This window comes from Hypomesus nipponensis, chromosome 6 (assembly GCF_054491055.1).
Source record: "Hypomesus nipponensis isolate SF chromosome 6, ASM5449105v1, whole genome shotgun sequence".
NCBI classification, from domain to species: domain Eukaryota; kingdom Metazoa; phylum Chordata; class Actinopteri; order Osmeriformes; family Osmeridae; genus Hypomesus; species Hypomesus nipponensis.
In genome coordinates, this window is record NC_140366.1 from 5213313 (window position 1) to 5233845 (window position 20533).

Sequence of the window (20533 nt, forward strand, 5' to 3'; positions counted from 1 at the left end):
CTCCTGTGTAACACATTCTAACAAACACCGGGAAAGAAAACACTTCGAGGAGAGCAGTAAGAACCCTTTCACGTCATAAGGACGTTGTGTGTGTCAAAACTATTTTTAATATAGGCCTACATTATAATGTTTTCTCGTATTGAAACGTTTATTTATTTTCCCTTCTTTTCAGACAAAGCGCACCTGGTTTGAGTTATTAATCGGCTACATTCCTTCCACTTTGCCTGGAATATTTCTTAAATAAATCACAATTTACAACGATCGTTTTAGAAGTATTTCATTTAATTGTAGAAATAGCCTGTAGGATACAACATTTCATATTACAGGATTAGGTGTACATATTACAGGAGGGTCGTTTCAAACGGACTCGGCAACTTTTTGAGTGTGCAACCTGATCTTTTGAAAGAGCATGAGACAGTCTGAGGCACCAGGCCCGTCACTTGGGCTATGTATTCACACGACAAACGGACAGGGCTCATTCCTCATCTGTAGTGAGAGATGAAGAGATTGTGAAGTTCTCTGAAGACAATGATGTTGATGGTCATTTTGATTAAAAAAAACAGACACAGGCCAACACTTCAGTCCAAACAAACACCACCAAACACATAGGCCTTGATGGAACTGCAGCCCAAACATCCATTCTCAGTACAAGACATGCACCATTCCATTAGGCTTTACTAGTCCTGTTTGTGGTTCCAGGGCAGACGTGTGTAAACTTACCCGTTTGTCGAATCCCAGAGCAGGAGAGTCAATCTCCAGGCAGATGTGTTCCAGAGGAATCTGCTGGATGAGCTTGTTTTTCTGATATAAGACAGTATAAACAGTTTATGGGGAACTGGGGCACTTTAATGGAGAAATGATTCTAAGGGCCCTGGTCAGACAGGGGCCCCAGCAGAACCCCATACATTCCTGTATGATTTCAATTTTGGGGCTCAGAGTACAATTTAGCCAGGGGGCCCAGAAATCCTAGCGGCGCCCTTGCATGGGAGTACACATTTGTTTGTTCCAGTAATAGGGTACTGCACAGTAATAGGGTACTGCACAGTAATAGAGTACTGCACAGTAATAGAGTACTGCACAGTAATAGGAGCTTTTTTGCTATATAGCCTACTTTGAGAATAAAGATGATTGCTATATTGTTGATGGTATGGAATACGAGTGTCTCTCTTATCAGACACGGTCAGGCACGATATGTTTGATCGATTATAGCACATCTATATAATAACAGATAAGCAAAGCAGTAACACCATATCTGGTCTAACGCTGTGTGAAGTGTATGACAACAGTATGACACAAGTTCGTTTATTTACATACCATTGTGACATGGTTATACAAGAAATACGTTAACAGGGGTAAGGTTCAGAACGGAAGGCCTGGGACATTTCTTTTTTTCCATTGTGTCCATGTTCAAAACTACAGCTATATATTTCTACATAAATACATGCCAAGCTGTTTCAGTCACAGTAGAATATGATGTAATATATTGAAATATGATGTAACCAGGGTCCTTGTGTTCAATGTCAATATATTGTGTTTTATTATCCCTTCATATTAAGGTAATCAACTATATTTGGATGACAGTCACATGTTTAATGTAGTATCCTCCTGCCTATAATAACAAACAACAATTGGCTGTATGTTATCTTCGTTTTTCTCTATTAACTATAAACACCGTCCCGAGACCTTGCCAGTCTCTGGGCATTTTTATGTCGAGTTGTTTGTAAACTCTCTCCAGTCTGCATATTGCTAAATGTTGGCCTAATTCTAAAACCCAGAACTCAACTGAACGTAGTCATTCCATTCCGGAAGAGATTCCAGAAATGTGTTCTCGCACTGTGTTTTGAGAAGAAGACAGAGACAGGAGGTAAGAGAACAAGGAGACATTGTCGAGATTCCAGCCATTCCTTCAGCATGACTCTCCACCTAAAGGGTTTCCTCCCAACACCTGGCTACTGTGTGTGTCTCCAACACTGGGGAAATATGATATCTCTTCTAAGGTGATGAAAGGAAATGTGTTCGTTGATATGTTTGTTTGTTGTTTGTTTGTGACCTCCCTCACTCCCTCCGTCCCTCCTTGCTTCCTTTCATCCTATTTTGACTGCAAGTGTGGCTGATGACCCACCTGTGTGTTGGGGGGGGTGGGGGGGGGGGGGCAAGAGGTCCTCTAGGGCCACGGAGGGACGCCCTGCAAAGTTATGCAACAGAGCTCGGCTGACACCTGAGAAGGACAGCCCCACCAACAAGACTTCAGAAAGCCCCTCACATCATCACCCCTCCCTCCCCTTCCCTCTTTCTGCCCGACATGTGTGTTTCGTAAGGCCACAATCTAGGAACCGTGAAGCACAGTCTACGATGTGAATCACAAGCCGTTCAACGAGTGACACAAGAAAAAAACCGGTGTTATTAGTTAAGTTCCCCTGACAGGGATTTGATCTACGACGTAACTGTTGTTCAGTCTGATGTTTGAGGCGCTTGCCTTGCTCCTTCAGAGTGGCTATGTTGACCTTTGCAGCTGATCTATAGTGTACATTCCTGAGGGGAGACAGATAAGATACAGCCAACTGTATTGGAGGAAAAATGGAACCGTGTCAAGGACACGCTAGATATGCAGTTTCAGAAAGACATTCAGTGCTCAGCCTGGTTATACGCCACAATAACAGCTCCTGTGTCCTGACATGTCACCCAACTCTCTGAACCCAACACCAACAGCAGCCCCAGTAAACAGGTCTGAATGTTGGTACTTACACAAGCAGGTCCAGCTCCTTGGCTATCTGGAGCTGTCTGGTGAACACAGACAGCTGTCCCTCTTTCTGCTGGGCCTTGGGGCGGAACCATGGAGTGAAGTCTAGTCCTATCTGGAACTGTTACTGTAAACCAGTCAGTAATGTTTTTATTAGGAGGAATAGTTACCCCAGAACTGATTAAGTGGAATAGCTACCAAAGGACACTGACTAACTGAGTAATAGTTACCCCAGGATGCTAACAAGGAGGAATACTTACCCCGGAATACTGACATGAATAATTTGACAGCAGAATACAGACTAGGAGGACTGTTAGCCCAGAAAATACTGACTAGAGGGGATAATTACTCCACAACACACAAACACATGAGTTATAGTAACTCTGTGTATACCATTGTTATAATCATTCATTATCAATCAATCAGATTGTTATAATCTCTTCACTCTTATGCCAACAGTACAGCATTGATCAGTTCAAGCTCTATCACCTTAACCAGCTGAACATACCCTAGAGCAGTAGCTTGAGAAGTATTTTAGTCCTCACTTGAGATTGGCTTTCCGAATCCCCTCTACAACCTGTGGAAAAATAAACAGTTGAGTCCTCCTGCCGGGACTGTGGTGCTACGCTGTTCTGTGGTCCCCCAGCCCTGGATAGGATGAACTCCAACACATGGGGCCACCAGGTCAGGGTATCTAGGAAAACAGTGATAAGACTCAACTCAGAGCAAACATTTTTGGAAAATAGTTTGCTTTTGTCACATCTTACTACACAACCGGAAAACGATCTCCCTACTGAAAATATGCCTGATGTCAGAGAAATTGAACCGTTTTCAAGGACATGCTAAATATTCTGATGAAAGACATTCAGTCCTGTGTCTTGACATGTCACCCAACTCTCTGAACCCAACACCAACAGCAGCTCCAGTAAACAGGTCTGAATGTTGGTACTTACACAAGCAGGTCCAGCTCCTTGGCTATCTGGAGCTGTCTGGTGAACACAGACAGCTGTCCCTCTTTCTGCTGGGCCTTGGGGCGGAACCATGGAGTGAAGTCTAGTCCTATCTGGAACCACAGGGAAGTTCAGCATTCTTAAAACAGGACCTTTGAACTTCACCTCAGTCAATCCTAAGTAACACTAAGTATAATGCTTACAAAGTGTTACTAAGTAACACATTTAGTAACGCTAAATGTACTCAACAGACTCATTATTACAAAACATTTTGTGATAATGAGCTTTTGAAAAGGTATCGTCAGGTATTACGATTGTATCAAGTGTATAGAGTTATCCGGGATGCAGTCACTTATAGAAACAACCCAGTAACACCGGCGATGAAGTTTGACAACTCTACGCTACTTGGCCACAAGGAAAATGCAGCTATGCAGCATAGACTAACTCAGTATATCTCAGCCATGCGTCAGTAGAACATAACATTGTATCAAACAATAGGCTCTCTGCAGACCCCACATCGACAATTCATACGGCTGTCTTTATGCATCGCTATTTGTTTACGAGATGCACATGTAGAGACTAACAATTAGCTAAAAATATACATGTGTAATTAGTGACACTTAACCTACAATTGAACATCTTTATTTGAATATGGCATCATTTATATTTAAAACTTTACATATAGCAACATAATACCTCGTACTACAATATTTCTATGAGATCAATCCCCTATTAGCCAATCACTGTGGGCATAGTTGGTAAGATTGTTGACAAGTCAACTCAAGTCAATTGTATTTATCCCACTTGGGGAAATTAGTTTGTAGACAGATATTAAAACACATTCAATCCATCATAAATACTACATAACAGCATACCTGACACCACACAGAGACAACAACACAACACAATACAGTACAGTAAAAGGATCACGTCATATTGAAACCCAGAAATAAGCTCCGTCAATGAATACTTAGTGCCATTCATTTATGCAAATTTAGCCTTCCAACAGCAAAACAAACAAGTCCCCAAGTCTTTTTGTTCTGTGGGTGGAAACGCTATACCTTCTTCCTGAAGGCAGGAGCTCAAACTCCCCTTTCAGGGGATGGTCAGTACAAGCCAATATGGCCTGAGTCTTCCTTACGACCTGCCTAACATGACGCTCAGAGAGCTGAACTTGGTTCAGGCCGGAGGACTCAGTAGTGTTATTTACTTGATACTTTATTTCACACGATACAATACATTATTGTGTAAGCTATTTTTCTTGTGAGCTTTTATTGTGAAAAGGGGGTCGTTGTTCGGACGGTCTAATAAGAGAGTGTGGTTCGGAAAATAAAGTGAGACGTGCGGTGCCGTCTTGGTTTCGGCATCGGAATCCCGTGTCCTTATTTTACAGCCAAACATAATAGCTATTGTCTAAAACCTTCGGCTACATTGGTGACAGCGGTGGGATTTATTTTTTTTCTCCATTGAGGGCTTTTGTTGGTTGTTGGTACATCGAACAGTTGACTAGCAAGGTCGGTTGAGTTAGCCACTGCTAACTCCACGCTAGTTTTTTTTTTACAGTTAAATAGCAGCACGCTCGTTGTGCCTCGGGTGTTTTTGCAGTTTTTTTCTCTCGTTCGAATTAGTGAGAGTGGTAGAAGCAAAACAGAAACAAAGGTGACGACACAATGTGGAAGTTTGAGGAAGATCCGTTGGACTGCCGACAGCGTCGCGGGGAAGGGCCCTTCTCCAGCAACGTCAGGATTGAACTGCCGCCACACTTTGCCGGGGAGGTGAATGAAAGTTTCCCCTGCTGGGCCCGACAGTATGAGGTGGCTGTGAAGGCGCTGGTGGGAGGCACCGAACGTGAACATGAATATGAGCTAGCTAGGATTTTACCGACACGGCTCACAAAGGCTGCGTTTCTCCTGTGGGATAGCCTTCCAATAGCCGTGCAAGCAGACTACTTTGCAGTCAAGGAGAAATTACAAGAGGCGTTTGGACAGAGACGTTTCCTGGACTGTTTCAGAGCGAACCTCTCGGCGCGCCTCCGTGCTCCAGGTGAGAGTTTGGAAGTTTATGCAGCAGATATCAGCAAGTTAGTGCATGAAGCGTTCCCTGGCTATGGTGAGACAGCTCAGAGGGAGGAGAAATTTCGCAGATTTCTGGCCGGACTCGACCCGGTCCTGAGGGCAAAATGTCATGAGCAGGGGGCTACTGATTTGGTTGAAGCCCTGACCGTCGCCGGACGATGTGAGATAGCCAGGGAGACGTTGAATATGGACTGTTCTAGCACTTATGCACGTCTAGCCCCTGCTGGGAATAGCACAGCGGCGACGGTGCACTCCATATCTGATGGAGGCTTGTATCGAGTTGTGGACCGACTTGCAGGGGACATGAAAGAAATGAGACTTGAAATGAGACGAATGGCAGAGGAAGATAACCTACTGAGATCCAATGGCTGGAAGAATGAATGGAAACCTCCTCCCCAGGGGCGTGTGTATCGATGTCAGTGTGACTGTGGGGGACAGGGCTGTCAGTCACGTAGCTCACAGGGTGAACAGAGAGGGCGTTCCCCTGACCGTGGCTGGCGTGAACGTGGAGCAGAGAGGAGTCCCGGGGCAAGAGGGGATTATCAGAGGTCCTACGGTGACCGAACCACCTCTCCGAATGGCCACGACCGGAGACCTGCCGGGCCCTCAGGTAATGATGAAACACAGGGGAGGCGTGGAGTGCGTTTCCTCTCGCCCAAGAGGGGATACCCGGCCAGCCAGTCGGGAAAAGACTTGTAGCTGATGTTGCGGCCCAAACATCAGCTACGGAACCCATGGGTCATCTGGTAGTAGAAAAAAAGATCACGTGCAATGTACCTGTGGAAGGCACACCAGGACTGCAGCGTACCTCATATGTGAGGGGCAACATCGAGGGGACGGAAATGAACGTACTGCTGGATTCAGGAGCGACAGATTCCTACATCAGTGCAGACTTTCGCATGTCCGTCCCAGCTCTTCGCAAGCGTCCCCTCAATGCTGATTTTATTGCTGCGCGTGCTGTGAACGGTCAAGTGTTGGACACGTTGGGCACCATAACAGCCACTCTGCATCTAGGAAATGAATCCTGGCAGCATGTTTTCCATGTGCTTAGGGGGTCTACTCAGGCAGCACTGCTGGGCCTGGACTTTCTCGTGGCCAACCATGCACTCCTGGACTTTGCTCTTGGCAGGCTGCTGTTATGGGACACTGCCATCCCGCTGTTAAGCAGCAAAGACTTGATCCCTGAATGTTGTAATGTTTCCATGGCCGCTGCCATGACATTGCCCCCCCTCAGCGAGATGCTGGTGCCGGTAAATGTCTCCTCAGTTGGCCCAGGCCTACCCCCGGACTTTGTGGGCTACCTGGAGCCTAATCCCCAGAATAAAAGTGAATGTGTTGTGGCCCGCACGGTGACATCAGTAAAGAACGGGATTACTACAGCTCGAGTGTTGAACCCTGCTAATCAGGACATCATATTGAGAGAGGGCATGCACCTGGGAGAGTTTTTTTCTGTGGACGAGTCGGAGCTTGGGTCACTCCCACGGGCGTCAGCTGGTACGCTCTCTGCTATTTCGGCCACGGGGCCTCGTCTGCCACTGCAGGAGTCCCCGGCCAGTCAGCAGCAGAAAGCGCAGCTGGAGGCATTACTGGAAGAGCATAGGGAGATATTCAGCACGTCCACGGGAGTGATTGGAAAATGCAAACTTATCCAACATCACATCAAAACAAGTGATCACCCACCTCTACGACAGCGTGCCTACCGGACCTCACCAGACAAGAGGGACGAGATAGACAGACAGGTGACTGCCCTGTTAGCTGACGGGGTAGTTGAGGAGAGCTCCAGCCCCTGGGCCTCGCCAGTCGTTCTCGTGAAGAAGAAGGATGGTGGGTGGAGATTTTGCATCGACTATCGTCGCTTGAACAGTATCACGGTAAAGGACTCTCATCCCCTCCCAAGAGTAGATGATACTCTGGATGCATTAGCGGGCTCCCTCTGGTTTAGCACTTTGGATTTTTCTAATGGCTACTGGCAGGTTGAAGTCGCTGAAGAGGACAGGGAAAAAACAGCCTTTACAACGGGCAGGGGCCTATATCAATGGCAACTCACCCGCTACATTCCAGCGCATGATGGAGCTGGTGCTTAGAGGGCTCCCCTGGCAGGTGTGTATGGTGTACTTGGATGATGTGCTTATATACAGCCCCACCTTTGAACAGCACCTCTCCAGTTTGCGAGAAGTTTTCTCCAGGATTCAGGCAGCGGGCCTCAGGCTTAATCCAAAGAAATGTCATCTAGCTCGAGACCATGTGGTTTTCCTGGGGCACGTTGTGTCTCGTCATGGTCTGCAACCGGACCCTCGTAACACGTCCAAGGTCAGGACCTGGCCTACACCACAAAACCCCACTGAGGTGAGGGCGTTCTTGGGCCTCTGTTCTTACTATAGGCGTTTTGTCAAGGGCTTTGCCCTACATGCTGCACCTCTGCATCGCCTAACCTGCAAAGACACACCTTTCCACTGGACGTCTGATTGTGATGCAACCTTTAAGTACTTGAAAGAGGTGCTCTCATCTGACCCAGTTGTCACCATGCCTGACTTCAATGTCCCCTTCAAGGTTTATACTGATGCCTCCTTGGAAGCGGTGGGGGCTGTGCTGGCTCAAGACCGAGACGGATTGGAGAGAGTGGTGGTTTATGCCAGTCACTCTCTCTCACCCACTGAACGGCGTTGGTCCACCTTTGACAGGGAACTGTGGGCTGTACTGTGGGCTGTACGCCAGTTCAGACATTACATTGGGTCAGCCGCATTCACCATAATAACGGATCATAAGCCTCTTCTTGGCCTTCGTGGCATGTCTATTGACAAAGACCCCACAGGGAAAAGGGCGAGGTGGATACTGGAACTAGATCCATTTAACTGGGTCATGAGACACAGAGATGGACTGAAGCACACTAATGCGGATGCACTCTCACGGCGGCCTCCAGACCCTGAGTTTGGTACAGAAAACGAGGCCTGTCCAGCAGCTGCCAGTCAGGTGAATGCTGTGGGCTTGAACGGAGAGCCAAGTGTGCCCGACACAGTCTCCACGTCCTCAACTGTCCTGGTCCCCTCTGATCTTCTCACAAGGGTGCAGCCTGTGGGAATGGATGGTGACGCAGATGACCAATTCTTCATGCATGCTCTATCGCATGATGGGATTGGCATGAGAGACCTGCAGCGGGCCGACACTGATATAAAGACAGTGTTGGACTGGATTGCTGAGGGGGGAGTTCGACCGCCTCGGGGAGACCTGAGAGGCAGCTCTCGATGGCTCAGGAAATTATGGACCGAATATCCCCGCCTCTCCGTTGTAGATGGACTACTCTGCCGAGCTGTGTCTTCGCCCCTCACAGGGGGTTCTCTGTGTCAGGTGGTGGTGCCTCCCCCACTCATCCCTGAGGTGCTGCAACACCTTCATGGGGGTCCTGCTGCAGCACATTTCTCTGCGGAACGAGTGTGGGAGCGGGCGAGGCAAACTTGTTACTGGCCTTCCATGCTGAAAGACATTCAACGGTGGTGTGAACAGTGCGTTCCCTGCCAGACCCGCAGGGCTCCTGTGCCTAAGCACCGGGCACCAATGGGGGGTCTCCAGGCGACTCGACCATTCCAAAGAGTGGCTACTGACATTCTCGAACTACCAGTGACTTCAAAGGACAACAGGTATGTCTTGGTAGTGGAAGACTACTTTACAAAGTTTGTGAATCTGTATGCCCTCCCTAATCAGACAGCACAATCTGTGGCCCAGTGTTTGTTTGAGGATTATGTGCTGGTGTATGGCATTCCGGAGGTCATCCACAGTGACCAAGGGCGGCAGTTTGAGGCAGAGATTGTACAGAGGATGTGTCAACTTTTAGGGATTAAGAAGACACGGACCACGCCCTACAACCCCAAATCGGATGGCATGGTGGAACGCTTCAACCGGACTCTCATAGATCAGCTGGCCAAGTTGTTGCTTGCCTGTGGAGGCGAATGGGATGATTACCTGAAACAGGTGGCTTTTGCCTACAACACATCTGTCCACTCCTGCACCGGCTTCACTCCCTACTACTTGACTCATGGGCGGGAGGCTCGTGTTCCGGTGGATGTATTGGTGTCCTCTCAGACAGGATGTTCGGATGGTCATTCCTCTCATGCTGACTTTGTGACTTCTCTGGTGGGGAGGCTGAAAACTGCCTTCGGCACTGCCAGGCAACATGGTGCCGACGCCCGCGAGAATCAGAAGTTGTATTATGACAGAGCTGCCCGTCACAAGCCGTATGCAGTGGGTGATCTGGTGTGGCTGCATGACCCCACGGAAGACCGCAGGAAACTTGCTCCCCACTGGAGGGGGCCCTACGTGGTCCTGGCTGTCATAGGTTCTCAGGGGGAGCCTGGGCTCACTTACCGGATTGGCAGTCCTTTGAGCCCCAATGGGCGAGAGCAGGTTGTTCATTATGATAGACTCAAACCCTACACTGTTGGACTGGTGCCGGCTGCTTCGTCTCATGACGTCCCTGCTTCCTCTCTTCCTCATGCTCCTGTGTTGTTGGTCGGGGGGTTGCAAAACGGGGACTGCGGACTTGAGGAGCCACCGGGCACTGAGACTGTTCAGGATACGGGCCCCGGTGAGCTTCGACAGACTGTGTCTCGATTTGGTCGGACTGGGAGACTGCCAGTTCGTTTCATGGACTTTGTTACCTATCGTTGATGGTTGTCCATGTTGACTCTGTATGTGAGGTTCATGTGTTTTGCTGGCTGTTGTTGGAGTTGGTCTTGGTTTTTTTTCTATGGTTGTGGTGTTTTGATGTTGTGTGTTGGTGTCCTTCATGTTTTGGTAGTTTCTGTGTTGAAACGAGGACGTTTTTTTTGGAGGGGGGGAGGTATGTAAGCTATTTTTCTTGTGAGCTTTTATTGTGAAAAGGGGGTCGTTGTTCGGACGGTCTAATAAGAGAGTGTGGTTCGGAAAATAAAGTGAGACGTGCGGTGCCGTCTTGGTTTCGGCATCGGAATCCCGTGTCCTTATTTTACAGCCAAACATAATAGCTATTGTCTAAAACCTTCGGCTACAATTGTAATACTTGAATTTGGCATATATGGTTTTGCTCGCAGCGGCTCCCTGCCGCACCCAACTGAGGCACAGTGTCTCCCGAGGCACCGTGTCTCCCGAGGCACCGTGTCTCCCGAGGCACCGTGTCCCCCGAGACACCGTGTCTTGTCTCGACGTCCGGGCAGAGAGCAGCGAATGCATTCCCCCTGAGAAAGAAGAACACAGACCAAGGGTGGAGGCCGGGGAGACGGAGGCCGCAGGGAGACTGAGAGCGTCTGTGTCGCACCAGCAATGCAAGTGCCGGGATCCCTGCTTTATACCCCGCCCTATTAGGAAGTTGTGTCCTGATGCGTGATATGACGAGTTGCTGTGACGCGCTAGATGTCGCGTCTCCTGCATGAACCAGCGCCGCTTGATTTACCCCAATTACTTTACTGGCCACTCTGACAAGCCGATCAAGCCTGTTCTTATTAGCCAGATTCAGATTCCCAAACCACACCACAACACAAAAGGTCAGCACCGACTCAATAAACGTTCTATAAAACAGTCATTATTTTGGTGCACACGTTAAAATGGTTCATTTTTTGCAGGAAATAGAGACGTTGCTCTACCTTCTTAGAAATGGCATCTGTGTTCGTCTGAAACCACAGACTGTTATCAAACACAGTACCCAAATATTTATAATTCCCAACCAAATCAATCTCAATCCCCTCAATAGTTGTGAATCTGGGAATGGGCACCGTCCTCCTGAAGTCAATAATCATATCCTTGGTCTTTGACTGATTCAGTTCAAGGTGAAACTCCTTACACCATGACACAAAGTCATTGACAACCAGCCCATGATCCATATCCCCTCCCTTCAGCAAGCTGACTATGACCGTGTCATCTGCAAACTTTATGGTGTGTCTATTTTCAAGGGGAGAGAGTACACAACCTTGTGGTGAGCTAGTGGATGAATGCAGATTGTGTGAGAGGATGCCATTAACTCTCACACACTGTGATCTTTCTGTCATAAAGTCTAATATCCATCCAATAATATTAATATCGAGATTGAGGTCAGAGAGAGGTTTCTCTACTAGCAAGTGTGGTTGAATAGTGTTAAAAGCAGAAGAAAAATCAATGAACAGAAGTCTGGCATGAGTTAGTGGGCCCACAAGGTGATGATACAAGCTGTTCAGCAGCATCAGGGAGGCATCCTCAACACCCCTACCAGCTCTATAACCAAACTGCAGAGGATCCAGAGAACCCTGGATCTGCCGCCTAACAGCCCGTCCTACCACCTTCTCTAGAACCTTCATTAGTAAAGATGTACGTTTTGTACACTTAGCGACAGGGACAATAATTGAATGTTTCCAGATTTCCGGAATCTTTTGTAACTCCAGAGGAAACATTGCAGAGCTGCTCAGCACAGGTCCATAGCAACAAGGTCAAGGCCTTTGTCTTAGCTTAAGATTTCTCCCCATTCCTTAGTAAAAGTTGGTCTCAGCACCTTGTGAGTATGTTTTATGAGGAGACTCTGAGCTAAGAACTATTACTGCTATTTAGGAGTGGTGAGATCAAATGTTTTGTGAATACGGCCCCTGTAGGTTGTTGACCCCGAGGTGGGACACGCGTGTGTGTTTAATGGGTGCAGACACGGTCAGTTTTTACTGGATCTTGTAACACGATCACCAACTTCATCAAGTGTAGGTTTTTCCAACTTTTTTTTATAGGGCGAAGGTCTAGACTTACACCAGAGAAAGACTCAGTAGAAGAATTAGAGACAGTAAAAAGGTCACAATGTAAAACGCACAGCACCTCTCTCTCACACACACACACACACACACACACACACACACACACACACACACACACACACACACACACACACACACACACACAGGCCTACCTCCCCCATGGCTACTATGTCGTCTCTGTATGTGTAGAACAGTGGCAGGGCAGGCTCCAGATCCTGTGACAACAACAGCCTGTGAAGTGAAACAGCTGAGTAATAGTTACCCCCAGAACATCAGATATAATGGAATAAGTAGAATACATTTAAAATATTTTTCACCCAGGATTCATACATTTTCTTTGGCATCGCCTTTTATTGAAAGGATCACATACACATAAAGGTTTTTATTAGGAGGAACAGTTACCCCAGAACACTGACTAGGAGCAATAGTTACCCCAGAACTGATTAAGTGGAATAGCTGCCAAAGGACACTGACTATGAGTAATAGTTACCCCAGAATACTGACAGGAGAAAGATTACCCCAGAATACTGACAAGAATAATTTTACAGCAGAATACTGACTACAAGGAATATTACCCCAGAAAATACTGACATGGGGGAATAATTACCCCACAACAAAGAAACACGAGTTGTAGTAACTCTGTGTATGCCGTTGTTATCATCAGTAAAACAAGGTTTCTTCCTCTCTTCACTCTTATGCCAACAGTACAGCATTGATCAGTTCAAACTCTATCACCTTAACCAGCTGAACATATCATAGAGCAGTAGCTTTAGAAGTATTTTATTCCTCACTGATTGGCTTTTCCGAATCCCCTCTACAACCTGTGGAAAAATAAACAGTTGAGTCCTCCTGCCGGGACTGTGGTGCTACGCTGTTCTGTGGTCCCCCAGCCCTGGATAGGATGAACTCCAACACATGGGGCCACCAGGTCAGGGTATCTAGGAAAACAGTGATAAAACTAAACTCAGTGAGAACATTTTTGGAAAATAGTTTGCTTTTGTCTCATCTTACTACACAACCAAAAAACGATCTCCCTACTGAAAATATACCTGCCGTCAGAAAGCTGATGGGAGTCTTGGAACCTTTTGACATTATTTATACAGTGACTATGGAGCCCTATCTGGTAGATACTTTTAAAACATTCTGCAGTATGATCCACCAGAACAATAAACACCTACCATAAATCACAATATTGTCGGTCTTGCAATTGACTGTCAGACAGACTCTTTAGACAAATGGATAACCCTCTCAAACTCGCTGGCCTCCTCTCTGCCTTTATAGCCTTTAAACAGAAAGTTGACAATTCTTGTAAAAGTTATCGCATTACATTTTGAAATAATGATATTACCTCGATGGTACGATGGTCCTCTTGATCACATAATCTTAATCCATCTAAGAAGAAAACAATTATTTTTATGATGGGTAATGTGACCCTTCAAAAATGGGCAACCTCGTTTAACCTTCTTTCTACCTAAGTCGATTGATACGATGCACACTCCCTACTAGCAGTCTTTTAAAGCAACAACCTAACTCTGCAAATTGGTGGGCTGACATGTGGCAGAGACAGTCAACAAAACCAGAATCAATTGGTTACTTTCAGAGTAGCGGAACGTTTAGAATTGGTTTGCTGTTTCTTCCAGACATCTACAGTGGAAAGTACGAACGTGAACTTCCGCTTCCTGGTTACTCATTTCAAAATATTGGCGCTACATTTGGAGCACGAAAAGCGATACGTTTAAACGATGGTTAAAGAACAGGATTTAAGGGTGAAACTGTCATCAAAAAATATAGTTGTGGACCAAATTATAAAATGTAAAGAACTTTTAAGTAGATCATTAGATTCTCAAACGGGGATACCCAAAGAGTCAAAGCAACTTTTGGTGCAAGAGTTGTTGACAGTAGGTGAAGTGATTGTTTACAGTATATTAGGGATAGTTGTTAGTGTGCACGTTGATTATTCGTTGTATTGGCTAACTATTTTGGCAAATTGTCTAGATCGGTGTATTCTTTCAATGCTTAAGATAAGCCAGATATCCAATTTCGTGAGCTGAGCTACGGTGTTCCTTGTTTTACGCTGTGCTATATGTAGAACTTCGAGAATGCCGTACAGGACAACGTATTAATCAACGGCCAGACGTGGGAGGATGCTCCAGACGATGGCGGTGAGTCTATATTAGGCTAAAGCTTTCGTGCTCCCATTTCAACCAATACCTGCTGTCCTCGTTACTAATTGTTATATAAAGTCGGGTGAGTGACAATTTGAACTGCAGCAATGTGCATCAGTATGTATTACGAATGTCCGAGAGATGGGAGAGACTTGTAGAGTACGTTCACTTTACTGTTTCTTTTGCTCCTCTAGAAAATGAGAGCAGTTCCCTTGACAACCTCCTGGATGAGAGCATCGTGGAGACTGCCAGGCGACGTCGTGAATACCCCCAAGCGATAGTTCCGTACGTGGTGCGCACCCTGAAAGCTGAGAGGAAACTAATGGTAGGTCCCGTCCATAGAATTAGAGTAAACTAATGTACAGTGCCTGTCAAAAGTTTGGAAAGACCCAGTCTTTAATTGTTTTATATAGACACATGCATGTTCCTATTGTTAAATGCAACAAATTTAACAGCAATACTGTGTCTCTCAATGATAAAAGGCTAGGTGTTTCCAAACTTTGACAGGGACTGTATGTATTTTTCCCGGCCCTGGCATTGGGTGACCTACAGCCATATATCCTTATTGTTGTTTTAAATGGCAGTGGACAATTCAATACAAGTGTTTTTGTTGAACTCTGTATGGGTTGACCATCTGTAAGCCGCCAGGTTTCATGTTGTTCACACGCATAGCTGACTTTGTCATCTTTTTGGTAGGGGATGTTTGAGCAGGCGGTGCCACAGGAGCTGGAGAAAGACCCAGTCCAAGGTGAACCCCCCCCCACACACACACACACACACACTCTCAAACTTCAGCTCAACATATTTAACACATATAACACGTCAACATATTTGCACCACATGGAATAATTCATTGTTGAGTAGAACCTCCACATGTTTCAGAATGAGCTCTGAGTGTATTTTTTTATTTTTTTTCCCAGAGCGCATCATGTCAGATCTGTCAGCTGCTGCACAACGGATGTTCAAACAAGCCAGCTCGATGGTGAAGGTGACAGGAAGAATCTCCTTGTTCACACTTAACTCCCATTTACAACCCCTGTCAGATGCAAGCCCTGAACTATACCCAACTCATTGATGTACGTGTGTGTACATTGATGGGTGTGTGTGTGCAGTCTCAACAGGTTTTGCAGCAGAGAGCTGAGGGGCTTAGGCAGGTGTTGAACGTCAGACCCACTCCCGCCTCGCTGGAGGTTCACCGAGAAGTGTTCTCCATTGGCCTGTCCAACGGGGAAGTCGTGACGAAACCTCCGCCCCTTCCCCCGGGAAGAGCCTTCAAGAGACGAGTGGGCGAGGCTGATGTACGGGCCTGTTACTCTCTTCCACAGAAAAAACTGCTGGTTGCCGTCAGAAAGCCTGACTGACAGACAGATTATTGAGCTGTATGGACTGATGCATGTGTGTTTTTTCCAAGACCCCGAAAGATATTCTGTGATACGTTATGCTTCATGCAATTGTCGACGAGGCTGTGGCGCCCTCACATGGCGGATGATGGGTAACGACACTTGACATGGTTAAATATGTAGATCAAGAAATTGGCTTTTGATTTGTATGCTATGAAACTGTGCCGTTGTAATTAAAAGAAGAACAATGAAAGAAATAAACGTTCTATGGAGTAATAGAATAATGATCCACGTCAAGGCCGTAGGCATGGAGTCAACATTGGGGGGGACGAAATCTGCTGGGTCCCCCCCCGAAAGGTTTTAATAAAAAAATAAAAAAAGATTTCACTGAAATCTTCTGGTCCACGCTATTGATAAACTTTCTCACTATTAAAGGAATATTTAGCTAGACACTAGCGCTATCTGCCGCCTCGCTCTTCATGCTTTCTCCCCGCTTTGCGCTCTCTTCGCCTTAACAACCAGTGCGAGCTTACACCTCCCGTACAGAACACCGGTATCAGTTATACTAGTAGTTATAAAATAGCAATTTTAACTTTGTTATGGTATATATGAATATGATTAACTTTGTTATGGTATTTTTTGGACAGCGTGCGCGGTTGCCTGTCGTAGCGTACGTAGCACATTTATATTTTATTTATATTTTTATATCAATATATTGGGGGGGACATTTTGACCAGATTTGAATATTGGGGGGTCCCCCCAGTGTATATTATGATTACGGCCCTAATCCTCGTTGACGTAGCATTTTTAAAAACGGGGGTGGGGGGGGGGGGGGTGGGGGAGTATTATCACATGACTTCAGAGAAGCCCAACTGGCTGTGTAACTTTAAGCTATGTGTCGTTATCGTTTCTGTATGTTTAATTCTGGACTAAAATGAACTGCGCCTGTGCGTAATTAAACATAACTTTGTGAAGATTTCTATAATTTCACCAATTCAGAAGACTGCGGTGCTTAAATGACTGACAGTAATTGTTCAAGCAAAATTCAGGGCAGGGATGGAGAAAACGTCATACTTCAACAGTGTGAGGTAAGAAAGCCGCTGACTGTTTGTACCTGTTAAAGTAACATCCACGTTGCGAAATGGAAAAACTTTTTTGTCAAATTGTGAAAGTCGTAAGTAGATAAATCCTGTAAAGCACAAGTATAGAAATGAAGTTGCTAAATGTGTTTTCAACTTTCAGATGTATTTCCCCTCATAACAGAACAAAATCATATAAAGTCATGCTCGGTAAATAGGAACTAAAAAATGTATTTTATTCTAGTCCCGTGTTCATCCATGTTCATTTGCTTAAGTCCCAAAGATAGTTTATTTCCTCTGAAAAGCAAAGATAAACTTTGCACTTGCTGCACATTGTGTTGGTGTGTCCTTTTTTTCAGTGTTGGCAGCATCCTCTTTAGTTAAATGTGTGATTTGTTCCTTCCACACACAGTGAGGGGTGTACAGATGAGTTGCTTGGGACCCTGTTAGGTGAACTGTCATGGTCACAGTCATGTTGAGTAAACCTGAAAGAGTGGATAAGGTGGTGGGTAGAGAGCTAAACGTTTTCAAGCTAAATAAATTCAAATGAATCCTAATCCTATTTACACATTCCACGAAAGGTAACATTTGAAGCTGTCCCTGAATAATGCAACAAGCATCCCCCCAAAACATTCCAGAAGTTTCAGAACCTGTTTCTGCAACAAGCTATTTGGACAAGCAAAAAAAGCCCCAGGATCAGTTAAAAAATAGTTTCCAATACTTAAACCTGAAATAATCTATTAAGTTCTGGTCTAAATGAAATATGAAAAAATGTATACAGATAAAGCACAATTAATATTTAGTTATAGTCAATCATCAAAGACATAGGCTTTTTTGACTACCACCCTCACCCAGAATTACATAGACGACAAGCTCAAAATCAAATTTCATGAATGGATTCCATAATAACTTCATATTGACATATTGAGGCCATTGTTAGAAAATAACCCATTTACGCTTTTTACTTACTTGAATTTGGACAAATGCAGTCCAATAAAAGAGATGAGCTTGAAGAAAAGTAAAAAATAACTCACATTTACATATGTATTTATTGATAGCTACCTTTGAAAGCTCAAATTTTGCAACGTTGGGCCTCACAAGGCTAAGTACCATCTACTGTGCATCTGCAGGTCTCATTTCGCCTGACAAGAATAATTTCCTGGGTTCGATTCCTGCTTGAGGCATAGTACAGCTCTCAGGTGGGCTATCTCTCAAGCCTCTCTGTGTGGAGTTTGCATGTTTTCTGCATGCGCACATGGCTTTCCTCCGCTCCAATAAACTTGCTGAACAGATCACTCTTCTGCCAATGACACTCAAGCGTGTGTTGGTGTCACCACCCCCTTCACACGCACGCGTGTGTGTCACATCGCACGACTCCTCACATCTTCTTCTTCTCTGTTGAATTGGCCCCAGAGCTCAGATGATGAAGACGACGGGAGGATGATGAGGAGAGAGAAGAACAGAGTTGCGGCCCAGAAGAGCAGAAAGAGACAGACGCAGAGAGCAGACGAGCTGCATGAGGTGTGCTTGCGTGATCTGGGGGGGGAGTTTCCGTCTGCACTGTCTTTGCAGTTCCTGGCAGTCGTTTCAAGTTCAAATGATCAGGATCATGTTCTCCTCACACGCACACACACACACACAAAAATGAATATAAATTGGATTAAGTGAGTATTTCTTTTATTACATTGTGGCTGCACGATTGCACTTAGCTTTTTCGAGACCAAATAAGAGAACCATGCGCCAAAAGCAAATACTAATGATTGTTTGGCTCCAGGCGTATGCTTGTCTGGAGCAGAGGAACCGGCAGCTGAAGAGGGAGGTGGCGTCTCTGTCGGAGGAGCAGCACCGCCTGCTGGAGCTCCTCCAGACTCACGAGCCCTGCTGTCCCATGATGCACTGCTCCGCTAACCTGGGGACAGGACCCAGGGATGTTACAGAGAGGCCCCTGAGTTTAATCAAGACACCGACACTCACCATCTCCCATCGCTGACACAAGGACCAGGACACAGACACACGATGTGCTTTTTAGTTTAAGGTACCGTGCATCGGATCGTGTTTTGGATCAGTGACTCAGACCCAGTTCAGTCGACCCCCACCGGAAAAACACTGAACTCCGTGTCCTTCTGTATGGCTATTGGCCATGCTTCTTTAGCTCTGGTAAATGAAAACCACATCTTTCATTGTGGGTGCTTTGGTTCACCGAGTTTGGTAGACCCTGGCTTCATTAAAGTTAACTTCTCTTTTACTAGAAACGAGATTCACACACGTGACCAATGAACCATCTACTTTTGGTAGTTATTGTTTTCCCTCACAATTAATTTGTGTAACAAAACAGCTACAAAACTGTATCTTGCTAAAATAAAAAAATCCTGACTTTGACTATGATTACATGACTGATGGTCATGTAATCTGATGAAAGAAACACATGCAAATACATTATTCTCATTAATTGCAGAACAAATATGTTTTACATTTTGGTGTTTCCCTTCAGATTTTTTAAATCAATTTGTTCCCCCTTAGATTCTCTTCGAAATGACACACCTCATCAAGACCTACATAGTGTACAGTATATTTAAACGATTATGGAAACTTAACCTTAGTTAAAAAGTGTTTTGAAGTACCGGCAAGTTAAACTGTATCATTTAAAAAAAAATCCTCAACTCCATCTGACAGAGATGGCAGTTGATTGATTGACTTGATGAAAGGACATTTATAATTGTTTTTAAATTTGAGTTGTTAGGTAACTATATTTCTAATATATTTCCTATAATTTCATATGTCCACGTGACCAAGGACTTTTATGTGTCCCTCCTCACAAAACATTGACCTTAATATAATATAGGGTACTCCTCCGTCTGCTCCTGATAATATTGATCATTCGTTTTTTGTTGACATTTGTGCACACAACACAATTCAAAAGACGGTGATGTAAATTTGTATAAATCGATATCTTTAAATGGCAAATAAATTGAACTGACTGTATATTCTGCTGCCTGATGAGTTAAGCAAAGAACATCTCAGTCGATAGCTTCCCTAAATAACTGACTAGGAAAGTGTGTTGCCCACCGAGAACTTTTGATGTATCACTTCTCCATGAAAGTACCACAGTGGACCATGTATAGAATATTCATCTACCAAACCTGTCTACTGTACATCCTCTTTTCTCTTTCCACCTTCCCTTCTCACTTTGGAAAAGGGCACCTACGTTTCTTTCACTTCATAACAGGGGTGTTTTTTTGCAGATGGGAAAGAGGGAGGTGAGTGGATACTAAACTCGAGTGGCTAAAATGGGAAGAGCACACAATAAGCTACCGCTCTACAGTTGCCTTAGGGAGGATGGTGTGAGAGTGTGTACTGTACCGACCCGTAAAAGGTCTGCAGAAAATGAACAGCTTGCATGCCTGAAGCCTTGCCTTCATTGAAGATCCTCTGTCATGTCCTAATGTT

General features: G+C 45.3%; 3 protein-coding genes across 4 annotated transcripts; 2 read left to right on the forward strand and 1 right to left on the reverse strand.

The window, feature by feature from the left end:
* Positions 1-261: 261 nt before the first annotated feature.
* Positions 262-14118, reverse strand: tatdn3 (TatD DNase domain containing 3). Its single transcript, XM_084699439.1, has 7 exons — positions 13851-14118; positions 13294-13440; positions 12655-12717; positions 3694-3803; positions 3350-3434; positions 721-801; positions 262-486 (listed from the first exon to the last, which is right to left on the reverse strand). Exons 3-7 carry the CDS (start codon positions 12661-12663, stop codon positions 454-456), a joined length of 318 nt encoding a protein of 105 aa, XP_084555565.1. The 5' UTR covers positions 12664-12717; positions 13294-13440; positions 13851-14118; the 3' UTR covers positions 262-453.
* A 52-nt stretch (positions 14119-14170) lies between these two features.
* Positions 14171-16391, forward strand: nsl1 (NSL1 component of MIS12 kinetochore complex). 2 transcript variants are annotated; one of them, XM_084699433.1, is made up of 6 exons: positions 14171-14400; positions 14592-14664; positions 14862-14992; positions 15364-15415; positions 15588-15655; positions 15780-16391. In XM_084699433.1, the coding sequence occupies exons 1-6, from the start codon at positions 14245-14247 to the stop codon at positions 16026-16028; spliced, it is 729 nt and encodes a 242-aa protein (XP_084555559.1). In that variant the 5' UTR covers positions 14171-14244; the 3' UTR covers positions 16029-16391. The 2 variants fall into 2 exon arrangements, with proteins under 2 accessions (XP_084555559.1, XP_084555560.1); XM_084699434.1 differs by having other exon boundaries at positions 14180-14268.
* A 463-nt stretch (positions 16392-16854) lies between these two features.
* Positions 16855-20038, forward strand: batf3 (basic leucine zipper transcription factor, ATF-like 3). Its single transcript, XM_084699438.1, has 3 exons — positions 16855-17095; positions 18500-18607; positions 18861-20038. Exons 1-3 carry the CDS (start codon positions 17024-17026, stop codon positions 19074-19076), a joined length of 396 nt encoding a protein of 131 aa, XP_084555564.1. The 5' UTR covers positions 16855-17023; the 3' UTR covers positions 19077-20038.
* The last annotated feature ends 495 nt before the right edge of the window (positions 20039-20533 follow it).

What these genes read in the sequence shown, in the direction of transcription:
- tatdn3 (XM_084699439.1), bottom strand. An exon ending in AAGGAGCTGGACCTGCTTGT is followed by an intron (nt 3,435 to 3,693) that starts GTAAGTACCAAC and finishes CTGTTTTCCTAG; the next exon opens with ATACCCTGACCTGGTGGCCC. An exon ending in AGCGTAGCACCACAGTCCCG is followed by an intron (nt 802 to 3,349) that starts GCAGGAGGACTC and finishes GTCTTATATCAG; the next exon opens with AAAAACAAGCTCATCCAGCA.
- nsl1 (XM_084699433.1), top strand. Translation starts at nt 14,245, where the DNA reads ATGGTTAAAGAACAGGATTTAAGGGTGAAACTGTCATCAAAAAATATA. An exon ending in AAGCTGAGAGGAAACTAATG is followed by an intron (nt 14,993 to 15,363) that starts GTAGGTCCCGTC and finishes TCTTTTTGGTAG; the next exon opens with GGGATGTTTGAGCAGGCGGT. An exon ending in AAGCCAGCTCGATGGTGAAG is followed by an intron (nt 15,656 to 15,779) that starts GTGACAGGAAGA and finishes GTGTGTGTGCAG; the next exon opens with TCTCAACAGGTTTTGCAGCA.
- batf3 (XM_084699438.1), top strand. Translation starts at nt 17,024, where the DNA reads ATGACTGACAGTAATTGTTCAAGCAAAATTCAGGGCAGGGATGGAGAA. An exon ending in TCATACTTCAACAGTGTGAG is followed by an intron (nt 17,096 to 18,499) that starts GTAAGAAAGCCG and finishes AATTGGCCCCAG; the next exon opens with AGCTCAGATGATGAAGACGA. An exon ending in GAGCAGACGAGCTGCATGAG is followed by an intron (nt 18,608 to 18,860) that starts GTGTGCTTGCGT and finishes GTTTGGCTCCAG; the next exon opens with GCGTATGCTTGTCTGGAGCA.